The 18,902-nt window shown below is 44.4% G+C and overlaps 1 protein-coding gene across 1 annotated transcript in view; it reads left to right on the top strand.

The window, feature by feature from the left end:
* The first annotated feature begins 5,784 nt into the window (after positions 1-5,784).
* The window catches only part of celsr3 (cadherin, EGF LAG seven-pass G-type receptor 3), a 97,185-nt gene continuing 84,067 nt past the window's right edge, over positions 5,785-18,902 (top strand). Inside the window, exons 1-2 of the mRNA XM_010766413.1 lie at positions 5,785-6,469; positions 7,676-11,428. Of these exons, the coding sequence (XP_010764715.1) occupies positions 5,785-6,469; positions 7,676-11,428 (4,438 nt within the window). The remainder of the gene's footprint in view (positions 6,470-7,675; positions 11,429-18,902) is intronic.

Below are 18,902 nucleotides of genomic sequence, written 5' to 3'. Positions count from 1 at the left end.
CTTTTGTAATTGTTTTGCAAAGCAGGAATATAATTGATTATTATTTCACTGATTCCGTGCATTGAAAGCATATAGCCTAATACAATTGAGGAAGTATTAAATTTGAAAGGTATTTGTAGCAGGTAGCTGTCCGTGGGCCTGAACTCAATTTACACTATCAATAGAGCAGTTACCTATACCGTAAACTGTATACAATAGGCTCATACCTAGTGCCATGCATTGTTTGCTTGATTTGTCTTGTTTATTTTGGGGATTAAACCTAAAAGACTGCGTGACATCTCTTTGGGATATTTCCAGCAGAGGCTACAATTTAAAATAATGGCAGAACTTTTTCTCATTATATCCAAAAGATCAATTTGAATATCAGGGGATGATTTTGACATGTCAGTGTGTCCACTTTGCACTGACATGTAAAAATGATACAGGTTGTTATTTGCAGAAGGGACAGATAGAACACATTTCCATTTACAAACCAGAAATTAAACTAAGAATAGAGAGCATAACCCTCTGCTATAACTCCCTTTTCCGAGAAAACAGTCCACAGCAGTAAACAAAAGAAATACCCGAGTTGTCTCACAGTAATTGGATTGGGAACATTTTAATCTGTAACAGTGTCACAATACTTTGAGGGTGGTGTTTTTCTTTTGCTGTTATGCAAGGGACTGGCCGACATTGCCTCAGCCTGTGTCACTGGGTAGTGGTGCTGTGAAATAGGCCTAAAGCTTCAAAGCCACCCTCACTCATCAAGGCTTGTGGTTACATTTGGTCTGGACTACATGTACACCTGTCAAGGTTTCAATCTGTAAATGGGAGATTGATAGCTTGGAATTAGATAATTAAATATCCTAATGCAATTACCTGAATGAGATGGTTTGTTTGTGCTGATGCCTTGGTTGACTGCTGTTCATGGATTGACTGCACACATTAAGAATCAGTGTTTGTTGATAAAGCATTAGTTTCGGCCACCTGAAGTAAATACCCGTTTCTTGTCTGAATGATTTCATCTGTGATGTTTCCTTCTTTAGTTTAATGTTCTTTGTTTGCAGGCACTGGTGTTGACGTTCTGAATAAAAGTGACCCGGCAGGCACCTTGTGACATTTCCAGTAATGTTGTATCACTCGGGGGTCGAGCATGCAAAAGGTTATGACATTTTTGAGTGCGGGTCAATGTATTCTTTCCTGCAGTATGCTCAAAGCAAGTAATGAATAATATTCCGTTTTTAATTTAACCACCATACAAATATTTCTTATAATTCAATGTGTCCTATTGTTTTATTAACCGTATGTTTATAATGCACTTTAAAACAGTTTTTCTTTACTTCTTGCACTTCAACCTCCAGCTTCATGTGAAGAAAACTTCAACATTTCTCAGAGACAGGAAGTTAACTTCTACAGCCCCCAGAAAAAAAAACACACTTTCAAGTTTCATCTTTTACAGCAGCTTAACTCATTTCCAATTTCTTCCCCCGTCCATCTCTCCGCTCCTCGTCACTCATCACTCACCCTATTTCCCCAGTCCATCATCCTCTCATACTCTCCTCCCATCATCCTCTCTCTTTCCCTCTGATGTCAGAGCCCACAGGGTGCTGTAGTAACTGTCTGTCAGTCAGTTTAGTTTAGTGTTTATAGTCCGTCCAGCCCCTCTGATCCATTATAAATAGCTTTAAGTGGCACAGCACTCCCTCATTGCTGTCACTCAACACTTTGTCTATTAGCCTTCATACTCGGCCTAATTCATCCGACCTCAGAATGAAATTAAAGGTGGACATAAGACAGTTACATTATGGTTGTTGCATTATTTTATCCTGGTATTATTACAACAAAAACAAGAATTTATAATCAGAAGTCTAATATTTATTCTATGCAAGCCTGCGCTTTTTATTGAAGAGTTTTCAAGGGTGACATGTGGATTCTATAAGGTTTGATGGTCTGTGATGTATTCTTGGTAGGACCTATTGTGCTTTCTATGGGTTTTCCCTTTAGTGTAGTACATCACCACTTAACACTCGTGCCTCTATTGGTTAGTGCTCCAACACATTGTACGTGAGGTTAAGGGGCGGGACATCTCTATGCGGTTTACCAATCACAACAGAGACGGCCTGCTAACCAATCAGAGCAGACTGGGCTCTGGTTTCAGACGGAGGGTAAAAAGAGAGAAAAATAAATACCTTACGAATATTGAAGGAACTTGAACTGGAATATCCCCTTTGTAGATGCAGAGATGTTTTTTTATTTGCATTCAAGGCAATTCAATCGACTTCAATGTTTACTGTATGTTCTGGTTATTCCATCATTTCTCTTCATTGGGGTTTTACTATCAATCAATAATGCAATGTTCCAGCCCATGCTGATTTTCTAGAACAATCACCAATCTTTAAAATTGCAAATTATATTCATATCCTTGGGGGGGGACAATCTGAGCCAAATATCTCAACACGTTTCTAAATGAATACAGAGACTCTTCAGGTTTTCTTATTCTAATATTATTACAGTTCCTATTTGGTGTAATTAACCCTCCAGTTTCCAGAATTGGATTCAGAATTGCTTCTTGATGGACACTTCCCCCCCAACGGATTCACTGCTGTCTGGATTCTACTTGCCCTGATAGACCCAAGGCTATTAATATATCAGAGACTTTCAAGGGCATACAAGGATTAAACTACTTTTCATATTCAGCTATGAGGAGTAGAAATATTTAGCATGTGAAATATGCTGCGTAATCCCTTCTGCCAGCTCTAAATTCCCTTCTGTTATGTTTACTATCTTTAGTGTTTGAAAAGTAGGTTATTTGACCACTTTGCACATTGTAAATTGTACCCTTTTTTGCCTTCTTATAAACATGTTAGCTGTCATGCCATGGAAAAAAACTGAAGAGCATTTTCTTCACAAACAAAATGTAGGTTAAAACAATGGTTTCCCAAATGAAAGTTTACTTATTTCATTTCAGTGGACATATTAGGTATCCTGCAGTTCTTATTCTCATGTTATAAAAAAATAAGATTTAACTCCTGGTAAATGTGCTGAAATTGAAAAGATAATAGCCTGAGAAAGTTCATTTCCCAGCAAGGAGCATTGTAACAGTAAACCATTTCAATTTCAGAGATTTCGGGGGGAGAGCATCAAGTAGACAGACCCCGATTCACAGAGGAATCCCAGCTTTTACACCGAATGAAGTGCCTGACAGCTCCAGGGGGTCACTTTGACCTCTGACCCCTCTGAATGATGGCGAAGAAAAGAAAGCTGGTTGTAAAGAGGTATAATTACATCAAATATCATTACTGAATGGGTCATATAAGTAATACCTGTCACACTGCTTAACACGCCGCTAGTCACAAGTTGTCTAGACGTCCTCATGCTCCCCCCGACACGCACCCATTTCAAATCCTGTTAACGCCGACAGCCTGCGCCACAATAACCTACATTCACACAGTAATCACACTGACTGACTGAGTGTCGAAGCAAGGATTGAAAAACGGCAGCAAACTGTGGTGACAGAGAATGAGGCTGGAGGGAGGCTGCAGACACCCAAAGAGGGAAGGGAGGGAGAGCACTTTCTCTTTTGTGCATTCAAATCCTATTTGGAAAAGGAGGATATGCATTTTGGAGAACCATATTGCTGTGGCTGTGCTCCAAGCCTCCACCAGGCAGGAGTCCAAGCACACGAACATGAACCAAACTGTTTTACCACTGTATTGTTAAAACTATCATTCACAACATTTAGTCCTCCATTTATTTTGACTAGAAAGTGTTGTTTATATCTCAACTTGGTTGTCCTTGACAACACAATATGTTTTCCATGTTTCTGTTCCAGCAGCAATATGGCACAAGGACATTTAAAGTTTACAGCAACTAACATTTAAATAACCGGTAATATGAATAATGTACTATTATAATAACAATAATATAAGTGAGGACAATGCAACATTGTTATTTATATTTATTTTATGCAAAATACCATTGTCAAAGACAATATGGCTGAGTAAAAACTATTGTAAAACGATACACAACCTAGATCAATAATCTCTTCACATGACCTCACACCTGCGTGACTGAAATTGAAGCCTGTTCCTAATTATTGTGGGATTTGTATTATTTGGGCAATACCTTAGAAATGTGAATTGAGAGTTAAAAAACACAGAACATAAGAGAGAAACACAATACCTCAGGGAAAGCAAGAATAAAGAGGGATATCAGGATTCATGCCCATGCTTGGCCATGCAGGGCTGAGGCTCAGTTTAACTGACCCTTAGATTCGCTTCCCCAACTGACACGCCTTGTGTATCTCCTCCCAATAAATCATATTCAATTCCATCCGTGTCATTGGAAAAACTATACACCACTCATCCGGCATTAGGCTTTGGTATTGAATGGGAAGATTGTGGGTGAATGTTGCAGGAAATGTGCCCACATATTGGCATAATGTGATTTCTTTTTTTTCCAACAAGTATCAGGAAATGGATCTGCCCATTTAGCCATGAGCAAATTAGTATTAAATTGGAATGATTGCTGGATTGTGCTCATGTGACTTTACCACTGATATAAATCACATTAAAAAAATAAATGTGGCTTCCAGTAGATATATGAATCCCTGGACTGTTATATCCTATAAAACAAAACATATTATCCTTCAACAGAAAGCTTTGTGTGTGTGTGTGTGTGTGTGTGTGTGTGTGTGTGTGTGTGTGTGTGTGTGTGTGTGTGTGTGTGTGTGTGTGTGTGTGTGTGTGTGTGTGCGTGCGTGTGTGTGTGTGTGTGTGTGAAAATTACTCATCGGTGTTCATACTGGAGATGACGTCACTTATAACCTGACTTCAGAGTTTACATCACTGGACCGGAATACACTGTGCAGTTAAAATGAGGATGATATCATTTAACATGAACATCTGCCCTTATTGATCGTGACATGCCCAAACCAAAGCTTTTTTAATAAAATCGAGTAAAATAGACACATGCTTTATCAAGATAAACGATGTTATTTTTGACATTTTGGTAAACTTGCATTATTGGTCTGCTATTCCCAAACCTTGTGGCATTTGTTTGTGTTTGGAAACATCACATTCTAATTTTTTGGACCCATGTGTGAATGTGAATCATTGAGGGGTTTGTCGGTATAACCCCTGTAAAGGGTGTCACACCTTCAGGGCTGTATTTTGAAGACGGTTATTCTTCAGATGATGACGGTGTAGTTGTGTAAGATACAGGTTATCCCCCCGTCCTATTCCAGTTGTGGATATGGCTGCCGCCCCGGGTGCTGTGTAACAGCGCACCGGAGCCAACCATTAGGAGAGAGAGAGAGAGTTGCAAGCAATAGGGGGAGGGGCGGAAAAGGGAGAGAGGAGGAGAGTCTGATTGTGTGTGTATGGATGGATGGATAGTAGCCTACCACCGGGCTGTGCCGAAACTGCTAGAGCGCGCACACACATTCGTACACACACTCAGGAGGGGAGTGTGTGTGTGTGAGCTAGTCAGTCATTCAGTGTGAGAGTGTGTAAGCCATGTTGGATGTGAATGAACGGGAGGAGAGATGCTGCTGCCGCGCCGCTCCTAACGCTCAGACCTCCAGCTCCACGGACCACAGCGTGTAGATGCCAACTCTCCAGGCCGACGGAGAGACGGGGGAGCCTGGGGGAAGGTGTCGGGCGGTGCCGGCGGTCCTGAAGGGAACGAGGGAGAGAGAGAAGTAACGGGGAGAAGGGAAGTCGCACTCGAGGGAGGACGAGAGAGAGAATAGGCAGAGGTGGAAGAGGGAGAAAGGACGGAGAGACAGAGAAAGGAAGAGACTAAATGGCTGCACTGCTACCGGGCTTCACCCCGCTCCTGCTCTCGTCTCTGGCACTCCACCTGCTTCTCCTCGGCCCTTTGTTTGCCCTCACCCCGGAGACGGTGAGCACAGGAGGGGCTTCCAACCGGTGGACCCCGGGCCTCTCTCACCGAGACGCCGGTAAAGTGAGCCGGCAGCAACAGAAGCAGCAGCGCGAGGAAGCAGGGGAGTCGCTGAGGGGCAGCTGGAATCTACGCCCCAGCAGGTGGACTGTAGAGCGGATACATACTGAGGGATGCTGTAGAGTGGGGACGCTGGGAGGATATACCCAGGATGGGGCGAGGGGGACACGGAAGGAGGGACTGAAAGGAGTCGGGACGTTTTCATCACCTCCTCCTCCTCTCCCCCCAGGTATTAGGAACAGGTCGAGCTCTGATGGCGTCGGCGCAGGAGAGGGAGTGGAGAGAGGGAGGATGAGGAGGAAGGGCGTTGTTTCTTCTCCAGCTTCACCTGCTTTCACCTCCTCGCCGGTTCAAAACGGCAAAAAACGGGCAGTACAAAGGACTAGAGCGTGCGCGCAACGGTGGCCGGCGTCAAGGCCACACCTCGCCAAACGTGGTGCCGCCGGAGCCTTTGTGCACGCCTCTGGCCTGTACGGGGCACCCGGAAGTGTAAAGAGGAGAGGGGGAGAGGTGTGGGAGAGGGCTCGTGAGGTGAGGATAGTCTTTGCCACATGCTGCTCCCTGACACCTGGGCATCTCTGCTGGTCAAGCCCTGGCAAAAAAGCCCTCTCCCCGGCAAACATCCCCACACTTGGCCACTTGCCAACCGGTTGCTCTTGTTGCATTCATCCTCTTTCTGGATACAATTCAGCACACAGCGAGGCTTCAAAAAACACCTATAAAATTCATCCCCGTTTCACCATCAATTCAGACTGTATCCAGGGATCCACATTGGAATACATGTGTCATTTTACAACCGGCCACACAGATCCAATGCATCCAGTTTACAGGAGGAGCAAACAAAACACAGCTCGGGATGCTTATTGGGGCTCTGCCAGCGTGGACAGGAGGGCTGGTAATTGTTCTCATTTTGGAAGGCACAATGTTATCGATCCCAGCAGCAGCACAGAGGGGGGCGATGATAGCCGTTTGACTAGGTGCCTTACGTGCAGGGAGAAAGACAGGGGGACGATGAGTGGGGGAGATGAGGAGGAGGGGGAGGAAACGTACAGATGTTGCGCACCGGTAGTGATTAACCCCAGTACCTTGGTGTACCTCGATAGTTGTGGGTCCCCTATTCATGAGGCAAAGGTAGCTTGTTACCACGCCAGAAACATAGATAAGAAGAGGGAGGGAAAATATGGACGAGAGGGAGGGGTACAACTAGGCTACAAATATATTAATTTATCTAATTATCCGGATAATGATTTGGCTTTTCCGTTTCTGACGCGCCTATGTAAGACTGGTAATGAGCTTCCGCAGGGGAAATCAGCAACGGCAACCAGAGGGCAGATCAGGCAAACACGGGGAGAGATCGGGGAGGTTCCCGGTGGTTGCTTCGGTTGTTTGGACAGAAAAGAAATGGGGGGTGGATATTTAGCCGGGTTTATGGTCCCACAGGGAGTCGTAGCTCAGAGGAATCTCCCCATCCAATGTTCCCCCACAGAGACGCAGGATCAACGTTTTCCATCCAATAAGAGCGGTATTGCTGATATTGTATCAACATATGCTGGCCCGATAATGAATATCCTCCCTGAAACACAAACAGGCGATTATGCAGAAAGTGTCAAACTATCCAAACGGCTATCTGCAGAAAAAGTAAATGCAAGTTCAGAGACAGAGTCTGCCGGTGACTCAGGCTTTTTCTCACCTGCGAAGTTTCCCGTTATATCTCCCACGTCTCGCTTTGCAGCAGCAGTCACACCACGTATTCTCGCTCAGCCCGATGACACCACAGCAGAACACCTCTCGTTTTTCTCGAAAATGAACCTGACCACACGGCAGGATGACTCCACACGTTTGATATACCTACCCTCTCTAAAGGACGTGATTTCAGCACCACGGACAGTTTCCCCAGACTCCCAGCCTGTGTTTTTATGGAGCACATTCAACAGCAACATTAATAACAACAACGAAGATGAGCAAAGCAAGGACATAAATGGATTGAATCATGAATCTGAAATAGAACAATCTCAGTGGCATGATCAGACACAGCAACAAGACCTGTGGGAGACAGCATTACTAGAGATGGTCAATGCAGGCTGTGCTGACAGCATTTCCACCGACTGTTCAGCCACCAAGCAAAGGGAGCATGCACATATGCAATTAAAATCCGGTAAGCAAGTGTCATTAGAGCCTCAAGGTGTGAGACAGTCAGATAGGCGGCAGATGGGTGCCGAAGCAGAGAGGGAGAGACATGCAGAGAGGGAGGGAGAGGGTTTTGAGGGGTCTGCTGCTGTTGCTGTTGGGGAAGGAAAATTACAGGTGGGGGAGGGCAAGAGAGAGGCGCGGCTAATGGGAGGCAGAGAACCAGGGGGAAATGAGCAAGAGAAGGAGGAGTGGGAGAGGGAAAAAGCAATAACAAAGGCAAGCCGGGCAGAAGAGAGAGAGGCTGAGAGGGAGAAGGGTCAGGATAGGGGCAGTAGCACCACCACCATCACACAGCCAGAGAGCAAAAAGGGGAAGAACGAGAGACAGGCAGATGAGAGCCACGAGGTTGGAGAGTGGGGTGAAAGGGGGGTAGAAGGGAAGGAGGAGAGGCGCAGTACAAGGGGAGAGAGGAGCCTGGAACGACTGATAATATTAGCAGATGATGATATCTCACAGGGGGAAAAGGGGAGGAAGATGTTGATGCCCTGGCCCCGCTCTCGGCGTGCAGCAAACAAACATCCCCATTTCTCCCAGTATAACTTCCAAGTGCAAGTAGCTGAAAATCAACCAGCCGGTACTTCAGTCATTATCATGTCCGCCTCAGACCCAGATGCGGGAGATTCAGGCAGGGTCAGCTACTCCATGGCCCCGCTGATGAACAGTCGATCATCTGACTACTTCCACATCCACCCAGACACAGGGCTCATCACCACCACTCAGATTCTAGACAGAGAACACATGGACTTGCATTACTTCCGAGTCACAGGGACGGATAACAGCGCCTCTCGGCTCTCCGGCACCACAATGGTGGCCATTACAGTTTCAGACCGCAATGATCACTCTCCTATTTTTGAGCAAACAGAATACAGGGAGACGATCAGGGAGAACGTAGAGGAGGGGTATCCCATTTTACAGCTGAGAGCGACAGACTTAGACTCCCCATCCAATGCCAATATCCGGTATCGCTTTATCGGTGATAAGGTTACAATAGCCCGGTCGGCGTTTGAGATTGACCCCCGCTCTGGCCTCATTACAACCCGCGGAGCAGTGGACCGGGAAACCAACGAGCACTACACTCTACTGGTGGAGGCCACTGACCAGGGGAAGGAACCGGGGCCACGCTCTTCTACTGTTAAAGTGTTTATCACTGTTCTGGATGAAAATGACAATGTGCCACAATTCAGCGAAAAGCGCTATGTGGTAGCAGTGAAAGAGGATGTTCGGGCCCACACTGAGATCCTCCGTGTGAGCGCCACTGACATTGACAAGGACAGTAACGCTGCTGTTCACTACAATATCATCAGTGGCAACAGCCGTGGACAGTTTTCCATCGACAGTGTAACTGGGGAGATCCATGTTGTAGCACCACTGGACTATGAGTCAGAACGGGAGTATACTCTCCGTGTTCGTGCCCAGGACAATGGCCGACCACCTCTCTCCAACAACACCGGTATTGTCAGTGTTCAGGTGACGGATGTAAACGACAACCCACCAATCTTTGTCTCCACACCTTTCCAGGCTTCTGTGCTGGAGAGCGCCCCAGTTGGTAGCTCCATCCTCCACATTCAGGCCATTGACACTGATTCTGCTGATAATGCCCGTCTGGAGTACAGGTTAACTGGCACCAGCTCTGACACACCCTTCGTTATTAATTCGGCAACAGGCTGGGTCACTGTGCGCACCATTCTTGACCGAGAGTCTGTGGAGCACTATTTCTTTGGTGTGGAGGCCAGGGATTATGGCATGCCTCCTCTATCTGCTACAGCAAGTGTAACAATAACAGTGATGGATGTTAATGACAACCGGCCCGAGTTCATCCAAAAGGAGTACTATTCTCGCCTGAATGAGGATGCGTCTGTTGGTACCAGTGTAGCGACTGTGACGGCTGTGGACCGTGATGTCAACAGTGCTGTAACCTATCAGATAACAGGGGGAAACACCAGAAACCGCTTTGCCATCAGCACAGCAGGCGGGTCTGGACTTCTTTCTTTAGCTCTCCCATTGGACTACAAACAGGAGCGCCGTTACGTTCTAACCGTCGCTGCCTCAGACCGCACACTCCACGACACCTGTCAGGTGCACATTAACATCACTGACGCCAACACACATCGGCCTGTTTTCCAGAGTGCCCACTACTCTGTTAGTGTGAACGAGGACCGACCACCTGGAAGCACCGTAGTTGTAATCAGTGCCACAGATGATGATGTAGGCGAAAACGCTCGAATCACATACTTTCTCGAGGACAATATCCCACAATTCCGCATTGACACCGGCACAGGAGCGATAACGCTCCAGGCAGAGCTCGACTATGAGGACCAGATGACCTACACTCTGGCTATCACAGCTAAAGACAACGGTATCCCGCAGAAAGCAGACACAACATATGTGGAGGTGAACGTGAATGATGTGAATGACAATGCACCTCAGTTCCTCAGCACAAGATACCAGGGAACAGTGAGTGAAGACGCCCCTCCCTTCACCAGTGTCCTCCAAATCTCAGCCACTGACCGTGACGCGCACACCAATGGTCGTGTTCAGTACACCTTTCAAAATGGCGAGGATGGGGATGGGGACTTTACCATCGAACCTACATCCGGTGTAGTCCGATCTGTTCGACGTTTGGACCGTGAGAGCGTGCCATTCTACGAGCTCACAGCCTATGCCGTTGATCGTGGCATACCCCCTCAGCGAACCCCCGTCCACATCCAGGTGACGGTCCTAGATGTCAACGACAATGCCCCCGTCTTCCCAGCTGATGACTTTGAGGTTCTAGTGAAGGAAAACAGCGCAGTGGGGTCTGTGGTAGCCCAGATCACAGCCACTGACCCCGACGAAGGCACTCACGCTCAGATCATGTATCAAATTGTGGAGGGAAACATCCCCGAGATCTTTCAGATGGACATCTTTTCAGGGGAGCTCACTTCACTCATTGATCTTGACTATGAGGCCCGCAACGAGTATGTCATCGTAGTCCAGGCAACCTCGGCTCCTCTAGTCAGCAGGGCTACCGTCAGGATCCGATTAGTGGACCAGAACGACAACAGGCCCACTCTGCAGGACTTCCAAATCATTTTCAACAACTTCGTGTCCAACCGCTCCAACAGTTTCCCCAGCGGGGTAATTGGAAAAGTGCCCGCCCACGACCCTGATGTGTCAGACAGGCTGCACTACACCATCGACCGAGGGAACGAGCTTCACCTGCTGCTCCTGAATCACACCAGTGGAGAGATCCGACTGAGCCGAAAACTGGATAACAACAGGCCGCTGGTGGCTCCCATGCTGATCACTGTCACAGGTAAGAGACCGTGGAGGGGAAATGGGAGGGAGAGTTTTTCTGACTAGTCAGTTTAGATTCCCCTGTAGCTTATTTCACCATGACAAATCCTGTGAAGATAAAGACTCAGACTCTACAGGTTAGAGCAAGAAAAAAGGGTTGGTGGAGCTCTGGGCATTGCAAACACATTTTTCTTCTGTGTATTTCCTTCACTTGTGTATGTGAGATAATGAGAAATTAACTGGGCTTCTTTAAACACATTTACCTGATGTGTGTAGGAGGTGCAACCATTAGACAACTAGATTATCGGCCTGCTTCTAAGACATCTGCTATATGTATCTGAGTCCCTTAAGGAGAAGGCGCTTGGGGAAATGTGTGTGCATGGGAACACATTAGATTTACCAGAGAGCATGGGGGGTGAACATTTAGAGAGTGGTGCTTGTCTGTTTTGCAGATTTTCAAAGTGTAGATGAGGTGAGAGGTTAAGGAATAAAGGATCACGAGAAAAGAAAGTGTGTTTGAGGAAACACATCAGAAGGAGAGAGATAAATATTTGAATGTGAGATACCCGACAATAATTATTTAGTCAGATTCTCATATCAAAAGTTCCCACCAGTCAGCATTTTGACAGTTTAGGAGATAAGCTATTGGGAGATATAAAGCACGCTTCTTTTTTTCTAACTATACAGTAACTCATATTCCCTGGGGCAAAAGAGCTTTGTAGCTGTGAGCAGCTATCAGTATCACAGTACCACCTACACTTTTTGATTGACAGGTGATCTCGACTGAGTGCATTCCAAGTTGCCATAGCAATTTTGTGAATCTAAAGAAAATGTATTTGATAGGGAAACAAGAAAGCTGAGGGTTTCGCCTGGCAGAGACACTTACTGTCACTTGCTGTTAGATATCCAATGAAATGGCATCAATACTTCCTAATGTTATTTATTTCCTGAATGTCTCTATTCAGTGTTTACCCTGTGGGCTATTAGCAAAGATAGACACACTTTGATTTTCCAGGCAAATAGCCACTTAACTTTACTGACATACTTGTTCACTATCCATTATGTTGATCATGTCCTGCACTGAGGAATAATATTAAAAGTATCTCTTGGTCCTAAATTGAATTTATTTTGAATTGAAGCATTCTAATTTGTTTTTAGGTGTATTTTGCTGTTTATTTGTTTGCATTTCCAGGCTTTGGCTTCAAGATAAAGGCTTCCTAAAAGCCAGGCTGCCTTGCTGTCAGTGATCAAAGCCTTAGAAAGCAAAAAGGGAAAGAAGCGAGAGCAGCGTTTTGTTTTGTGTTGTGTTTGTATTCTGGCTTGGGAGTGTGTGACCTGCTACCCTATTTACACTGCTTTATACCAGCCTCACTGGTGACGATGCTCGCTTATACATATTTAGTTTGGTGTCAGTTTGATGTCATTTTTGAGTTCATGAGGGAAGTGAATTCTGACTGAAATAGTTCATGGACAAATGAGGAAGTGAGTTTACTGTAAGTCTCAGTAAGGGAGAGAGAAATATAATATGAGAGTGAAGACCTGATCAAATGACTGATATTGCAAGATAGTGTGTCAGTAAATGACTGAGTTTTAACACACTGAAGTGATGTTATTAGTACACAAGTTTTCAAATAAAAGAGTAAACAATTTGGGGCATATAAAGAAGGTTGAACAAGTACAGTATGTGAGTGGGCAAATAATTAAAGAAGTGAGTTAGTGAATAAAAGAGAGACATAATTATGTAAATAGGTGAAGTAGAAATTGAGAGTGAATGAATAAGCAATTAGTGAGTTAGGTTAAAGAGGCCCTATAATGCTTTTTGGGGATTTCCCATCTCTAAGCAGTTCAGCAATCACAACAGAGCCTTCCAGCTAACCAATCAGAGCAGACTGGGCTCTGGTTCCAGACAGAGGGTGAAAAGAGGTGTTGCAGCACAGGCAGTTTGAGAAAAATAAAGAGCTTTCTGAACATTAAAGGATGGAGACATGTCACAGTCTGTCTGTCTGTCTGTCTGTCTGTCTGTCTGTCTGTCTGTCTGTCTGTCTGTCTGTGTGTGTCTGTGTGTGTGTGTGTGTGTGTGTGTGTGTGTGTGTGTGTGTGTGTGTGTGTGTGTGTGTGTGTGTGTGTGTGTGTGTGTGTGCCTGTATATAATGTATGTATGTGCCAGCCCTGTGTCTCCATCTGCTTTCTTCCAGTGTGCATTCAGTTCAGTTCAAGCAGACGTGCAGATTCATTTCCAATTGTCTTGCTGCTCTTCTCTCATTTTGAAAGTATTTGACTCTCTCTCTCTCTCTCTCTCTCTCTCTCTCTCTCTCTCTCTCTCTCTCTCTCTCTCTCTCTCCTCTGTCGCTCCAGGATTTGACAGTTATGAGATTATAATGAAACAACAGTCAGCCAGAGTCATGCTCCGAGCCAAGCTGTCACTTTCATTGTTCACTGTGTGTTATCTGTGACTACCCTTCCCTCCTCTCCCCATCACTTCCTTCCTCTCCTTTATTCTACCCGTCCTCGAACGCACAGAGGGATGGATGAATTCTTCTCCTTTTGAGTCCTTGCATTTCTCTCTCTTCTTTTTCGTCATGCTTCCTCCCATTTTTCCCTTCTGCCTTTTACTCCTGGAGTTTGTTTCTAATTTTCTCTTCTTTTTAAATCTATCTCTTGAGTGTTGACGTCTTGGCCTTGTGTAGTATTTCTTTCCTCGCCTGCTACAACTCTTTCCTCCTTTTCTCTCTCCCTCCCTTTCCCTCTTCCCTTCTTCTGTGTTCAGTAATCCATCCTTCTGTCCTCCGACTCTTCCCTGTAATCCTCACACAACTCTCTTGGGCCGTGTCTCTTCCATGCCATATTCTTTTCAACTCTGCTCCTCCTTCCTCCACTCCACTTCTCTGCCTTCTTCCCTCCTTATTTGCTCTCCTTGTATATGTAAGTCTCCTCAAGTGTTGTGTATCAGTGTGTGTTTCCGACACATTTTTATGCATGTGAATGAACAGAGATACCTCGGTGTGTACGTGCTTGTGAAGGATTTCTGTTCGCACATAGTAGTTCTGGGCACAAGTGTGTTTGTGTACGAGTGTGTGTACTCTCAGGTGGCTCAAAGCATGGCACTTGAGAGTGTATTCATGCCTTTTCAATGAATAATATCTATGCATGCCAGAGAGTGGTGGGGCAACACTGCTGCATGACATGCTTTCTTATTTCCTCATCTTTCACACTTTTCTCCCATTTCCCTCCCTCTCTCCTCCATCCCCCCCCCCCTCTCTCCTTTTGACAGTTAGCTCCAGTCTATTGATTCTCAGGATAATGCCCATATTTATGGTGCACAGAGATTAAATGCTGCATCCATGCTTGTGTTGCTAGCAGTTTAAGCACACACACATTTACATGTACACACTGGCTTTGGGGTTATTTGTTGGAGGCATTACAAAAAAAAAAGCTCATTCTGGCTTGGCCCCCCGAACAGCTTCAGCTCAAGGTGCCTTTGAGCAAAGCAACCCCCAATTGCTCCATGTGGCCAGCAGAAAAGACTGCCACTGCTCTGGCCAAGTCCCAGTTGTGAGTGTGTGTAGCAGTTTGTGCCACACTAGACTTCCCTGGGTAGATGAAGGTCAAAACAAAGCCTCTCTATGTCACATGCTGGCTCACTGTCACACTGAGACACGTTTTTAATATTATTACTAACACCTGTGGGTTTTTCTACCAGGCTAAATACCTGATGGGAAAAACGCCTTTTGGCAGTGAATACCTTTATTTAGGAAAAATGTATTTTGTGTCAAGACATTTGTCTCAATATTCTGTCTCAATATATTTGTTTTTCACTCTTTTAGAAGTTTCTTAATGACCGTTGCCAACACTGCGACACATTTAAGCCATATCAGGTTTCATGCTAATTCCCTTCATCATGGAACTTTGCTCATTTGTGTTGCTCTGAAAAATGTGCTGAATGCCAAGCCCGTTCATAGTGACGAATGCTCCTAATTGGTCGTTATTCTGATGTGTGGCACCTGGTTAGCTGTGTTTCTGATGATGAGTAGGTTCATAATCAGTCAAATATTTATGAAAACTGAAATGTTGGCTTTATGGGAGAATACAAATACCATAACAAGCTGAAAAACACACCACAGACAGTTGCCTATTCACTAATCTTGTTTAAAGGGAGCAACATTAGTATTCATTGTTGTGTCCACATGATGGATGTTGATCCATTTCTTCCCTTTTAGCTCTGGTTTGGTATAGGCTTACTAGTTATAAGTTACTGTATTGCTGGGCAGGTAGTTCATAGTGGGTTTGTCAGATTTATTTTATTTAACAACGGCTGTTTAATGTGCTGGAAAAGAGGTTGGTGAGAGTACTGTGTGACTGAACCAAACAGAGAATGTTCTGGGCAATGAAACGACACACAAAAGAGGCAACAAATTCATAGAGCTAGAGGTTTTATTCGAAGTGTAGTTTGTTATTTGTACATTTGACACATGCAGGCACTTGTGCTGAACTGGTCCTTTATGCTTGTGTCAGTGAATGAAAGAGTGAGCATTCTTCAAATTAGTTAACGCATCTAAACCCAAATATCGCATTCATGACATGCACCAGTTTATTCCTCCATACTGGTGATATGTTTAATGTCTTCTGTTAATGCTGGAGATTCTGGGAGTTTATATGGTATTGAAAATGAGGACACATCATATATTCATTTAAACACTGGCTTACTATATGCTATAATTGTTAGTATATGTTAACTGTGACTCAGGTCAGTGCATCATGAATACACTTACAGTAGATATAGGTCATTGCACTGATGATAACTTGAACCTAACCCATGCATTATGGGCCTATACTGTACGTATGTGTAACGCAGCTAATGCATTTACATGGGGGTCAGTTGAAAGAGGGCAACACCCGAGAGAATAAAGCTCTGAATTATCCTCCTTTTATATAATAATCTGTTTTTATACTCAGCATTACAAGCATAATGGTACAATGAGGCGAGAGTACAGTATGTATTATTTCTTATTTTATTGCCATTGTTGAGGTCATTTCCATATTTCTACCATCTACGCATTGCCTTTTCTATAAGAACTAATGTGAAGAAGAAAGAGAAGTATACATTGACAGATATTAAATGTCATGAACCAGTTGTAATGGCGTGTTGTTATGAAAACATTGCGGGTCCCCTGAACCTTGGCGCCCTGCAGGCTTAGTTCCCTTCGAAACAAAGTGTTTCCGCTATAATAGCCCTTTCAAAAATGTGTCCCTATTGCCCTGTATTGATTTAGGTTGCTGAGCCTGCCAACACTTTTAGAGAAAGAGAGATGACTTAATTTATTTCCAATTAATTCATACATACTTTTTACGGTACACAATGCTCACTGCTCTACAGACTACTGGAATACATATATGCTATGTTAGCTAACAATATGAACCACTATAATCTAAGTAAGTTTAACTGAATACTTTTTTTCATGGAATTTTATCTTTGTACTGTTTCTACAGCTTTGGTAAATCCGGCAATTTATCATGTTATATTTAGCTTTAGTTTTTTTTAAATTTTATATATATAGATATGTTTGGGCAAGTGAGTGCCTTTATTAATAGATGCAGTGTTGAAAGAGTAGAGGTTTTTGCTTGATGTTCCACAGAGTCAAACCAGAGTCGAACCAACGTACTGGGCAACAGTTCGTAATACAACTTTTAATGTATGTCACATGTACAGTACAGCTATGTGCAACACTATGAATGTACTGTCTCTAATGTGCACCATTTCCCCCATATTTCAGTTATTTTAGTTGAATAGTCTAGTCAACCTGATTCATTGATATTTGGAGCCTTGGCCATGGCTCTGAAACATCAGTGGCCTTACTGTGTTGTAAACCCATGGTGCTATCCGTGCTGCTGAATTTACGGATGGGTTTTTCTCTGAGTGCTGTTTTTTTGCTAGTTCCACCTTGAATCTATAGTATTGAATAAACATTTATGAGACTAAAATAAGTGTTCATTGGGCGGTTCGCTGGTTGCGAATAAGTCTTCTCCCAGTTCGAAATTAACAAAGCGCATCCTGTTGTACAAAATACAAAATGGGCTCGAACCCACAGCTCATGGCACACCGCATTTCCTTTAGCTCACTAAGCAACCATGATGACCTACATGGACAGCCCATACTGGCCAACCACAATGTAAACAAACCTTTACCAGCCCATTACAATCCATTAGACCTCGCTCTACATCTTCGGCCTGTCAGGGGCAGCCATCAGAAGCTAAAAGGTTCAGGCCGAGCGAAGAAGGATGTGGAGTCTGACAGTTTTCTCTCTCCCTAGAGGGACAGCCCTGGATAGTTAGTGTCACATAATCGTGACACCAAGCTCAGGAAAGCTGTGTTGAAATAGCAGATTTCAGGGTTTACATGTGGTTTGAACGTTATGTGTTAGCAGTGTTTCTGACGGGGACCCAGTGTCTGCTTAATATTTCTCTGTAGATACATTCATCTGATGTTCTGCAGTGGTTTATAGCTCACTGAGGGCCAGATATATTAGGTGGTGGAAGGGTCAGGGGGGGGGGGGACAATGTCTAACACTAAAAGACTGTCTCACATTTCAGTGCTTGACAACTCAAAGCCTTAGGGCTGTCCCCGCAGATTAAGTAAATGGCTTCTGACATTTAATGCCAATGTATAAAGGAATTATCGATGTATTTTTCTCTCAGACTTATAGAGGAATCAGAGTGGCAGCTAAACGCACCAATGAGGTGTCTGTTTCGCAGCTTTCATCTATCTAGGATTTGATAGACTTTCCCCAAGGACTATTTGACTGAAGATACATTACTTTGCATTCACACAGCTGTGCACTCCCCCACCTGGGAGCCGCCCTGTACAAATACAGTCCATTTTATAGGTCTCCTCTCAAGGATAAGAGTGGGGTTTGAGTGGCAGGATGGCCGCTGGGACATGGAGATAAATTAGCCAACATTATGCATGGGGTGAAGCCGTGACAAGAGCGAAAATTCAGGGATGGTGGGGTGCCATATGTGAACGATTTGACAGAAGTTTTCAGGGAGTTGAGAGCATAACAAAGTCCGTGTTCCCTGCTGAGAGATTTGCACTTGGTCTGGGAAGCCTCTGCCGCTGAAATCCGCTTCTCACACTTTTTTAAAAGCATATTTGCTGAGTAGACATGGAATAATGTTTCCCCTTAAAACTTTAAATAACACTAACTCGTTATGCAAAAAGTAACTGGTATAAAAATTGCGACTCTTCTGAAGCATAGCTTGAGTTAAAGTCATTTTTTGTGCAACAACTACTGCCAAACATAAACATTTTGAGTGTCATGGTCGAGGCTCTTTTGGTGTGTTTCCCTTTCCAGACTGTCAAAACAGAACTATGCATTTTTTTTAATTATCAAAAGACGTTTTTTTATGGCTCCCCAGTTCTCCAAAAAGCACGACAATACAAAGTTCTCCACTATCCTGACAGAGAAATTCATAAAACATGTCAGACATTCCGCCTG

The sequence above is a fragment of the Notothenia coriiceps genome, unplaced genomic scaffold, assembly GCF_000735185.1.
Source record: "Notothenia coriiceps isolate Sejong01 unplaced genomic scaffold, NC01 NC01_scaffold00003313, whole genome shotgun sequence".
NCBI classification, from domain to species: Eukaryota; Metazoa; Chordata; class Actinopteri; order Perciformes; family Nototheniidae; genus Notothenia; species Notothenia coriiceps.
The sequence above is the reverse complement of the archived record's forward strand: the minus strand, read 5'-3'. Positions and strand labels throughout refer to the sequence as shown.